Source organism: Strongylocentrotus purpuratus, unplaced genomic scaffold, assembly GCF_000002235.5.
Source record: "Strongylocentrotus purpuratus isolate Spur 01 unplaced genomic scaffold, Spur_5.0 spur5_scaffold_20, whole genome shotgun sequence".
Lineage (NCBI taxonomy): Eukaryota > Metazoa > Echinodermata > Echinoidea > Camarodonta > Strongylocentrotidae > Strongylocentrotus > Strongylocentrotus purpuratus.
In genome coordinates, this window is record NW_022145606.1 from 32,788,030 (window position 1) to 32,800,045 (window position 12,016).

Sequence of the window (12,016 nt, forward strand, 5' to 3'; positions counted from 1 at the left end):
GAATTAATGATTGATATGTTACTATTGTCATTATACATTCTTTGCTTGTAAATCAGCTTAAAATCGAATATTTAAAGTGAAAATTTGATTGAAGATGTACAGTGATGGCAGATGACTTGTTTTACCCAAGGGGCATTCACGAACACACATATTGCGTCTTTAACAGTCTACACGAATTCTTTATTTTATGGGATTTGCTATTACATAAAAGTATGTGTACGTACACATACATGCCATGACAAAATTGTTTTCAAAATGGTGTGTCTTTATAATATGCCAAGACAGCGGTTATTCTGACAATAGCATTCTGGAGGGTATATCAAGTCATTATGGAACGCAAGAAAACGGGAAAATATCAACAAATTATTCTGTGGTGAAACTCGTATTTAAAACATAAATCGAAGAAGAAAAAAATGCAATGTAGAAGAAAGGAAGGAATACGTACAAAACAAAACGAAAAGATGATTTACTAAAAAAAACTGTTGAAATTCATTTAAAAAAATTTGACTGATCTGTGGAAGTAAAATTTGAAGTTGTTGTTACCTATTGCGCTGTTTGTCTATGATAACTGTTAGATTGATTTGGAAGATTTGAATGTGAACAAAATCTTCTAATGAGGCAAAACAATCATGAACCCTGATCAAGTGAAATGCAGTGAAAGCGTTCGTCATATGAGAATAATAGCGAGTTTTCGCAACCGGCGACGCGGCCTTCTATAACGCAAATCTTCGCGGGGTGTCGCACTCAGAGCGAAAATGTCCGCGTCCAAATCTCCGACGGTATTCAGCCGTATTAACGTCGGGAGTCGAGCTAGTACGGGGTGGGGAGCTCATTCAAATACCCCAAAGTCATCACTTGTCTCGCCGTTCGAGAAGTCCCTATTAGTATTAGATTGTGGGGGAAATGCGGAAAATGTCAATTTTGTGATGCCTATTTTCACCTTAATTTTCTTGCAAAAAGGGATTGATATTCTTACCCATTGCAAAAGGGGTATTTAACTATTTATATGCCTCACAAATGTTCACCCTTTGCCACATTGTATTCTTGTCATGTTTATCATGGAATAGATCTACCAAAAGCTTCAAGATTTGTTTACTGTTTCCAGTGCAGGCAGTCTGGCAGGAATAATCTATATAGGGGTAAAAAGGTTTCAAGGAGCTCATCAATTTGTTTTTTAATGGGTTATTTTGCAAAGCCAATGTGTTGCACAAAGCAATCATGCTTTCAATCAGTACATGTTGATTTGAGTCGATCTCCACGTACAAACGAGCGACAGAGCATATTACTGGTGGCAAACAAAAATAATAGCTCACATTTATAATGCCCCTAAATACTTTGTTTCTAGGCGCAACACAAGAGGTTAATCTGGATCAGAGACTCCCATTATCAACAATGATAAGAGGGAGGTAGATTTAAATATGGGTATATTCGTTGGTTATGATTAATACTCCATTAAAGCTTGTTTATATGTAAATTAACAGCGTCTTATTAATAATAGTATATGCATTCGTATCGTGATTATTTAAACAGAAAGAGAGGGAGAGAAAAAGATGATGAGAGAGATGGATAGAAAGCGAAGAAAAGAGGAAGAGACAGAGAGAGGAAGAGAGTGAGAGAGTAAGAGAGAGAGAGAGAGAGGGAAAGAGAGAGGGTGTGTGTGTGTGTGTGTGTGTGTGAGAGAGAGAGAGAGAGAGAGAGATGGGGAGAGAGTGAGAGAGTAAGAGAGAGAGAGGGGGAAAGAGCAGGCGCGGATCCTGGATTTCTTAGGGGAGGGGGCCCAACTTTTTTTTTTTGCCTCCCGAAAATTTGAAAATCGCGCCGCCCCCCCCCCCCCTTGAGCGCCAGGGGGGGGGGGGGCAACCCCCCAAAAAAGGTAAAAATCACGTGTTTTTACATGATTTTTTTTTCTCAAGGGGGGGGGGGGGCGGGCCCCCCGGCCCCCCTCCCCCTGGATCCGCCACTGGGAAAGAGAGAGGGTGTGTGTGTGTGTGTGAGAGAGAGAGAGAGAGAGAGAGAGGGGGGGGGGTAAGAGAGGAAGAGAGAGAAAAAGATGAGTAAATGCTTACACTTACGCAATAATCCTACAACTTTATTTGCTTAAATTATAAGGTGATACATAGGTCTTTATGAAATCGCGAAGTATTAGAGTTTTGAAAGAAAAATTTGATCACAATGTGTACTGTCAATGCACCGTCAATGATCCTCTAAGAAAATTATTTCTTTCAATCGTGAGTCGGGTAGACCGATATGAATTCGCCTCGAAAATTTGGAACGAACTTTTGATGGGAAAAAATAAACAGAACATGATAATCCAGTGTCGTGGTCTGGTGGTTCATTTACTTGACTCTTGAGGCGTTGAATCTCTGTGAGACATCAATTTGCATTTGCCACTCTCCACCCAGGTGTTAAATGCGTACCCGGTAGGATACCCCTAACTATAACACTAAATTCAAAACAATAAAACTAATGACTAATGATTAAACCTTTTGTTTCTTGGGAGGCCTTTAAGTTTCCTCTGACTGCAAACATACATAGAGGGCAGTACTTCTTTTGTTCAATCGTTAACAGGAAACGAAAATGTCCTGCTAATGACCGTGTCTACTTAATGACTCATTTTGTCACTACATATGTCCGTCTATGACGCTGTAAGATGTATGTAGTACCAAGTATATATATGATTACACACACTCACACACTCACACACATCCCACGCTCTCACACACATGGAAAATTAAAGAGGTTGAATAAACGGTTTACTTGGAAAGCATTGCAAGTTGACACATTAAGCAGAGATCAGTGCTGTAGTTGATATATACGCAAGCAAGTTTATTTCAGTTATGGCAAAGGTAAAAAGGAATACAACATATATCATGGATATCATTTTACAATTAAAAATATCTTTGGGTAAGATGCCTCATACCAAAATAAATACATTTTGTAACAATATATGGCGACTCAAAATGAGGTTTTTGGCATTAATACCAAACAAGAGGCACAGTATACGGTGAACAAATACATGTATGCGGTATTATTGAATCAATTTAAATTGTGATAAGAGAATACAAGTAATGCAAAATTTGTACATAAAATAATTTCAAAGGATAACATGTCTCTGATAAACTTCAGAAGTTACAAAGATATCAAATTATAAAAATTAGCCTTTAAAACTATGCTTCTAAATATCTAAAGAAATTTTGATTTTTGATTTTATTTCTGCATTTTTTCCAATGGCTGCACTTCAATTACTGCAAGCCTATAAGTAATTTCCATGCTGACACTAAATAGAATTTCAAACTACATGGTATCATGGGAAGTTTCACAATCACAACATTTTAATTATATGCTTCAGATAAAATTTATACTCAATTTAGGTCTTTATCAAGAGTTTTTTTTTTAAACAATGACAACATCTTTATCATCCCAACAGTGTACATTGCTATCCAGCACAATATATTTTCATTTTACGCTAAATATAGAGTATACAATTAAAATTGTGAAGAAAAATAGAAAAACAATTAATTACAGGACATGACGGACATAAAATGGTGTAAAGACATGAAATAGTAGATGGATATAAATTAATATATTACACATGTACTGAGGAAAATAATATGCAATGGGGATTGTCATGACATTATAATTGCATAATTAGAAATGAAAGGCTATACATATGATGTCATATTAAGCTTGTCTAACTGGCCAATTTATACATTTTGGCAAGAATATAAGCAAGACATGTTGGGTGAAAAATTATGAATACAAGCCTAACACAAATATATGTAGTCATCTCCTACATGATTATAATGTGCATCTTGGGAAAAAATAGGCATGCAAATACAAACATAACAGGTAGACCTCTAGCCCTCTACATAATGTTTAACGCATAATATGGCACGCAGGTATTCTTTAGTTTTTGCTAAGGTATGGACAAATAATTAAAGTAAATTTTAATTGAATTGAATTAAAGGCTTTATTATCTTTTCATCGGAGCCAGTTGCTGAATTGAGAACGATGTACAATAATAAAGCCATACAAGTATTGAAAATATACAATATTACGTATATACTTAAAATCAAATATTATAAGAGTATAACATGAACATGACAAACGAACTTACATATGAGGAATGTGTATTAAATTAGTGCTGGGATTTAGCTTAACACATTTAAGAGTTATTGTATATGAGAAAACAATATCCACAATGATTATACACTGAATTAATTTGTTTAAAATTGAGAAATGGCTTCCTAAGAAAAAAAATTGAAAACAAAATGAAATTGACGACTGGTTAAGATGCACAAAGATGTTGGAAACAGTAATCATGTATTCTTGACATATAACTCAGATAATCCACCAGGTAATTGTAAAGGACTGGTGTAAGGAATTAAACTTTACTGTGCCGATGAGGCTTTCCGAGACAGATTCTACAAAGAAAAACATGTGAACAACATTATAATGTTGTGGCACACAGACCATTGTTTTAGCCTGAGATCTATTACTACATGCATTGTGACTTTTTATTGTTTCATATTTCAAATAAATTACAAATTTTGCAGTGATTTCACAAAAAATAGTATAAATAAATGTGGATTATAACAGAGACAAAAAGAGAAAGTGCATGTGCCTCATATCATTTTGTTCAAAAGCATTAAATTAAAAGTCTGACGAAGAAAAAAAGAGTGAAATATGGAGGAGCCAATGTTGAAAGCCATGCTTGTGAGTTATAGGCCCCTTACATTGAAAGCTTACTAAAAGGATCTTTGATCTTTATTCCAACAAAATGGATAAAAATCTGGATAATTTTAAGGGGTGTGATGAGCATCAAAATCAGAACCATCACGATTTTCATCTTTGTGTTCGTTTGGCTTGGCTATAAGGATAAGAGTAAATGAATGAATTTCCCAAAGTAAGGAAAAATCCACACAAGTACTAAAGGTCATGTGACATGATGACCTAATTATCCTCCTCCTCTTCCTCCTCCTCTTCTTCCTCTTCTTCTGGCGAGGTATCTCCCGTAGTTTCTCCAAACAGTTCCTTCCCTCCTGCTTCACCAGTCAGAAAGTCTGGTGGCTTGATGTCCCGACCCTTTAGCCTCAGGGTCACAACGTCCGAAGAGTCCTGGAGACCTAGAAGAATCATCTGTCCAGACATGACCACCTCGACGCAGGAGATCCGTAGGTCAGGGGTGAACATGGCTAGCTGCGTGGCGTGATCAAGATCCCACAGCGTGATGTCACTGGCGACGATGACAGCACGCGAGCCATTATCTATCATGAAGATCTTGGTGCTAGTGGTGAACTCTAGTGCTTGCGTCGATGTCCGCAGCCTGCGCAAGGTGCTCCTGCCTCTCTGGATGTCCCATACCTTCAGTTGGTGGCGTTCGTTCCCAAACAGCACCCGCGAAGCATTGTCATTCATCCCGATGCAGCAGACGTTCGACTCTCGCTTCAGACGCTTCCGGACCTCGCCTTTGTGGAGGTTCCACACCGTGACGTAGCTGACCTTGTCGTTGTCGTCATAGTTGACATGGGCGAGGTACTTTCCCTCGGGCGAGAGAGCAGCGACGTAGAGCTGGAGCATGGAGCTCTCATTCTCAACAGTCTGCATGTGCTGCTGTGTCTCTACGTTGAAGACACAGAGGTGGTGGCCAAAGTAGGAACACACCAGGACCTTCTCATCCTGACTCATCAAGTAATGCTGAATGGCATTCTCCTTTTCCTTTCTTAGATCTTCCAATCTCTTCCTCTCCTTCTCCAACTCCATCTCTTTCCTCTTCTGTCGCTCCTCCTGACTCTCTGATCTATAAACAAGTGAGTAATGAAAACAGTGGAACCTCATTATAAAAGGTACCTTTTTTATTTTAAATAATAACAATTTTTTAAATATTTGTTATTATCATGTTCTCTATGTATAGTATCATCATTGTGATATCATTATCATCAACCTTTTAAGACGTTGTCATTAATCTTTTAAAACGTTTTTATCAATCTTTTAAAACGTTATCATCCATCTTTTAAAACGTTGTTATCAATCTTTTAAAACGTTATCATCTATCTTTTAAAACGTTGTTATCAATCTTTTAAAACGTTATCATCTATCTTTTAAAACGTTATCATCAATCTTTTAAAACGTTATGATCATACCTCCGTTCCCATGGCATCATATCGGCAGTGTTCTGTCTCTTGAGTCTGGAACGAAGTTCCTCCACCTCCTTCTTCACCTGGAGTCGATCCGTCTTGAATCCCGTCTTGATCCTAAACTTGATGTGACCTGACTCAAGGTTCCATGCGATGAAGTGATCCCTTGTCTCCGAAAGCCTGATTTATTTTAAAAAAGGCCAGATTTAGATTACTCCTTTCAACAGTATTGAAAAAAGACGAACCGGTGATAGAGTTCACATTTCTTTCAATTAGCTTGCCATTTTAAAATTGATGTGAGCAGAATTGAGTATCAAAATGATATTACTGGACTCTTTTCAATCGTTGGTCTGGACCCTGTTTTATCAAACTTGTTATCAATAACAAGTTGCAATATCTGTTATAAGCACTTGATTGTCCGACAGCAAATTCGTTATAAAAATGTGACACATACTATTGATAACAAGTTTTACGAAACAAGGCCCAGATTTCTGTAAACCAACACCCAGATCAAAGTAAAGCATGAATTAAGCATTTAATTCGTAGCCTTTATATGCAAGGGAGACAGTAGTCTACAGCAGTCACTTTTCCTGTTTTTCTTGCATTGGGTGGCCTTAATACTTTGAGTGCTTTCTTCACCTCTCAAGCACAGTCGCTCGCTAGCCACATTTAAAATTGTGTACATAACAATATATATGCACCTATTGACGGAGAGGTTGCTTTTGGCAACAAAATGGCTTTGTAAAATGACCAATCTTCAGTATTGATTAGCTCCATGACAACTCTTGCAACACTGATATAGATTAGTCTTAACTAGACACAGTAGAACTAGTATATGTAAATGTACAGTTTATAAACCTATTTCATGTTTTCTTGTATTTTACTGTATTTATGATACTTTTAGTCTCCAGACTTTTGCCCGTTTCTCTTTTACTATGAAACCGAAATTGAAATGAACTGAATTGAATAACCTGGAAGCCTTTGGTTTATCTTTCTATGGTAAATACAATACATCACAGGGACATCACAGAAACATCCCCCCTGCTTGAATACAATACCTACCCTAGTAGTAGTTCCCCATCAAGTAGTCTGTATTCATGGGCTGGAGAGGGCACTATAAAGACCCCAGTCAGTTTCCTAATGTACTTCTTAGTCCCAAGATCATACATGAAAACAGTCTGAAACACCTGATATATATGAAAGATATAATAATGATATAGTAATAATAGTTATATTTATAATCAAAATATTGATAACATAACAATAATTATCATCATGATTAATCTTGTTTTACTACTGTTCTTCTATAGGCCCTCCAATCATTAAAGTCTGTTGACTTATCTACTACACTAACTTCAAAGTTGAATTGTTTGTTTGACATGGTGGCAGCGGTGGGATTTAAACTACTACTACTAATACTACTACTACTACTACTACTACTACTACTATTACTACTACTAATACTAATACTACTACTACTACTACTACTACTACTACTACTACTACTACTACTACTACTATTGCTACTACTACTACTACTACTTCTACTACTACTACTACTACTACTACTACTACTACTAATACTACTACTACTACTACTACTACTACTACTATTGCTACTACTACTACTACTATTCATACTACTACTACTACTATTACTACTACTACTACTACTACTACTACTATTACTACTACTACTACTACTACTATTACTACCACTACTACTATTACTACTACTACTACTACTACTACTACTATTACTACTACTACTACTACTACTATTACTACCACTACTACTATTACTACTACTACTACACTATTTTCACACAACTGTGCCAGGAGTGTCAATTTTGACGGACATTGCGCATAATAAACGTTCACTATTATTATTATTATTATTGATATGATAATGGAACAATGAAATGCAACAGAGTCAACTAAAGAGAAGTCTAAAGCACTTCCAATAATTACATAATTGGCAGAACACACTTGAATTGCTATTTGTAAAACAGAATACAAACAGAAAAAAGCAAACCTTTAAACTAGTAAAGAGATCGTGAAATATATTGTTCTTATTCTGATTATCCAATCAATTGTCAATGAAAGTATCAAGAACCCTTAAAATTAAAATTTCAAGACAAGACTGACCTGAGAGGGTTTCTCGCTCACGCTTGACATTCCCAGATCCGAGAGAATAACCACCTGATGATTCCTGATCAAGACCACATCATGGGAGTCCACAAGCCCCCTCTCGATCCTCACTGCGTTCCCGGCACACTTCCCCTTCACCACGTTCCACACGCTCAGCGGGCCGTTCTTGACCGACTTGGCGACGACGTAGCGCGGGTTGTTGATCATGGGCACCAGACCGGTCACTCCCAAGGTCTTCTTGGACTTGGCGGCATCGTTGTCCCGCTCGTTGACCTTCCGGCTGATATTCCAGATGCGCAGGGACTTGCTCGTCTGTGATGCGGTCAGGAAGTACAGCAGGTCCATGCAGGCACCGAATTTGGACATCTGGACAGAAAAAAGAGTTACAGGCAATAGTATCTGGGTACCTGGCAGGGATTCCTTGAAATGATAGCATGCCTTAATGGCAGCCATGCTAAAGGCAGGGTAATAATCGGGAGCGCCACGAGTGTCAAGTCTGACAGAGATGAGCACTGTATAAGAACCCACTATTATTATTGTCTTCCTGTTGACAAAGGCGTTCCCTGCATGACCACAATGACAAAATTCCAAGATATTTTCCTGATAAGAGTCTCAAACTTGCAAGATCTTTAAAGAAGACTTTTTACACAGTGACTATATAGCCTATCATCCAATGAATAAGCTGTATTTCACAAGACAAAATGTGAACATCTTTCATTGGGGCCTATGTAATTCCCTCATTTTGTCCATTATAAGTGAATTAACTTATGTTTCCTATCTGGAAAAAGAGGAACTCATTTTCTAGGTTTTTCTTTGATTTCTTCGATAGCTGGGAGCTATGTAACAGCTCATTTTTCAGTTCTAAGATTCTCACAGAATGAGCACTAGCAGGTGTTTCAAGTGCCCCACTTCCTCCACCCAAAAAGCAAAATTATGTATGATCCAATACAGGGACCCATTTCACAAAGCCTTTTTTAAATGATATTTAAATGACAAAAAACAGTGACAAATCTGCTGATAACCAATCAGAAGCAAAGAATTCACTGACATTTCATTTGTCACTGATGACAATTTTGTGATATTTGGCCCAGATCTTCCTCTATAACTTTCAAAAACATTTTTATGGGGACTATATTGTGTTTATCAGGCGCGTACGCAGGATTTTTTCAAGGGGGGGGTTTTAACATTTTTAAATCGGGCCGAAAATTTCGCATTGACTCAGCCAGCCGCTGAATAAGCGGGGGGGGGGGGGGGGGGGGGGGGGGTCTCGAAATTTGAAAATTCGACATTTTGCTCCGATGGGGGGGGGGGGGGTTAAGGTCGCCTTTTTTACGTCAGCCATGGGAATAACTTTTTTTTTATTTTTTTATTTTTTTTAATTTTTATTATTTTATTATTAAAAAAATAAATTAAAAAAATAACAAAAGGGGAGGGGGGGGGGGGGGGGGTTGGTTTTTTACGCGCCTGGTGTTTATACATATAGGATCATCTTCATTATTAATATATTTTCATGTAACTATTTAATATTTCTCATCATCCTCTTGTTTTATTCCAATTTGCTCTTATAATTATTGTAAGTTCTTATTTTAGTTGCAAGTTTTCCTTACTCCTGTCTTATCTATTTACTTTCTTTGTCTATAGGGACCCCTCTGCTAACAACGCTGAGTAGGGCTATCCCTCCATCTTCCATTCATAAGTGTGCATGTATGATTGTAATTGAATATTTGTTGATGTTTTTTAATTGACAGAAAATAAATACAATATATGTTTTCCTAGCCTTTTGGAGTGGACTTGCCTTTTTAAGCATCGACATGTATATTGAGTTGATCACTGTAGCAAATTATTCATAGAAAATCTTGATCTTTACCTGTGCATGCTTGGCAAGATGCTTGTGATCTTCTGTTTCTAGATTCCATACGGCGAGCGTTGTTGTGTTTGTATGTGGGTTAGGGCACACTGTGAGAGCATGGGACCCCAGGCGGTTGACGTACAACTCATTCACGATGTCCGTTGTGCAGCCTGCATGATTGTGGAGAGATGGGAGGAGAAAGTGTAAGGAAAAAGAAATCCAAGGGAATGACACAGGTGTTAGGCAGATTCATTTTGAAATGATAACATTATCTATTTTTTGCACTATGCAATCTACAAAATCAGAATATGTAGCAATTTCAGAAAAATCAAAATTACCTGATTTTCTCCTGATTTTCCCTAATGGAGTAGCAAAACATTCAGTGTAAAACACGTCTTCACAATGTCCTGGCTAGATATCAGGCTAGACTACCCCTTTAGAGCCTATCTACAATAGTTTGGCCAGGAGGGATTAGACCTCCCTGTGAGGTCACTGGCAGGTGGTTATCTCATAAAACCAGCTCTCAATTAAAGGCATCATTTAACAATATTAAATCTGAGATGCATGGCCTTAAGTGTTATCAGTGTCTGTGACATTAAACCCTACAAAAATTGTGTTTCAAAATGATCATGAAGTGCCTCAAAAAATTAAAAAACTTTGAGTGACCGGTTTACCATATACTCATTCTCCCCAATAGACTTTAGTGTTATAAAAACTGTTGGGAAAACGATATTTGATTTAGATTTCCAATAAAAAATATCTTGATAAATCAGACAAGCAATCGGCTTGTAAAAGTCATGGGATTCCTGACTGACCCAAAAGATTATAATTATGTTTGCAGCATGAGCTCAATCCAGGATTTTGTTTTGAATCTGAGGCAAAGATACCCTATCCCTTGAAAACTAATTCCATCTCTTCCATTACCTTGTATTGCCCTGAGATAGGCTCCACTCTTGATATCAAAGAGCTCAAGTTGATGAATCTCAGAGACCTTCTGGAACATGTACCGACACGCCACCACGTAGTAATCCTTCGATACACCTAGAGCAGTGATGGAGGCTGATTGTTTAGGGGGTGTTAGGTTGTGGATCTGCAAATGATGAACCATAAGAAAAATATTAAGATGTTTTCAATCCATGCAAACATATTAATGAAAGTAGCCTAATAAACAACCAGAAATTACTTTTGCAAAAGAGACATGATTAGACTAGAATCCCAGAGGCATTTGCATACATGGCTAATAAAACAAATGGCTCACACATATGCATAATTTACAATTCATAGATGAAAGGTTCTCCCTACCATGAAAGATACATTTGGAATTTCACCTACCTTGTTCCCTGTTTTGGCATTCACCACAAAAGCTGTATTACTGCTCCTGTATGCATACAGCACTCTCTCACCGAAGGGGCTAAAGGACACACTCAAAGACTCGTCCTGGTGAATACCTTGACCTCCGATATCGACCTCTACCAGAACCTGCACGTTCTCCCCCGACACGTCCCAGGTACGCATCACATTTGACCCGGTGAATAGCGCCACCACGAGGTTATCGTTCTCGCTGGCCGTCGTGATGACAGGGGGGTCGATGTACTGGGTGATCTCCAAGAGGCAACTGCCGTTGCTGAAGGAGTTGAACTTGATGCGGCTTGATTCCACAGTGACGGCTATGGAGTCATTCTTACATAGCCTTATTGATGAAATCTGTGGAATGAAAAGGAACAGGTAAACAAAATGATTCAAAATTTGTTCTTGTATGGCCAAAAATAGGTAGAGCATATTTAATTTTTTATGCCTCCGTTACGAAGTAGCCGGAGGCATTATGTTTTCGGGTTGTCCGTCCGTCCGTACGTCCGTACGTACGTACGTACGTACGTCT

General features: G+C 37.9%; 1 protein-coding gene across 4 annotated transcripts in view; it reads right to left on the reverse strand.

Moving 5' to 3' along the window:
- Positions 1–2,804: 2,804 nt before the first annotated feature.
- The window catches only part of LOC763845, a 53,993-nt gene continuing 44,781 nt past the window's right edge, over positions 2,805–12,016 (reverse strand). For all 4 annotated transcript variants that reach the window (XM_030993259.1, XM_011679346.2, XM_011679351.2 and 1 more), the window contains 7 exons: positions 11,470–11,841; positions 11,062–11,227; positions 10,156–10,307; positions 8,286–8,654; positions 7,200–7,324; positions 6,144–6,317; positions 2,805–5,800 (listed from right to left, as the gene is read on the reverse strand). In XM_030993259.1, coding sequence (XP_030849119.1) covers positions 4,954–5,800; positions 6,144–6,317; positions 7,200–7,324; positions 8,286–8,654; positions 10,156–10,307; positions 11,062–11,227; positions 11,470–11,841 — 2,205 coding nt within the window. In that variant the 3' untranslated portion in view covers positions 2,805–4,953. The remainder of the gene's footprint in view (positions 5,801–6,143; positions 6,318–7,199; positions 7,325–8,285; positions 8,655–10,155; positions 10,308–11,061; positions 11,228–11,469; positions 11,842–12,016) is intronic.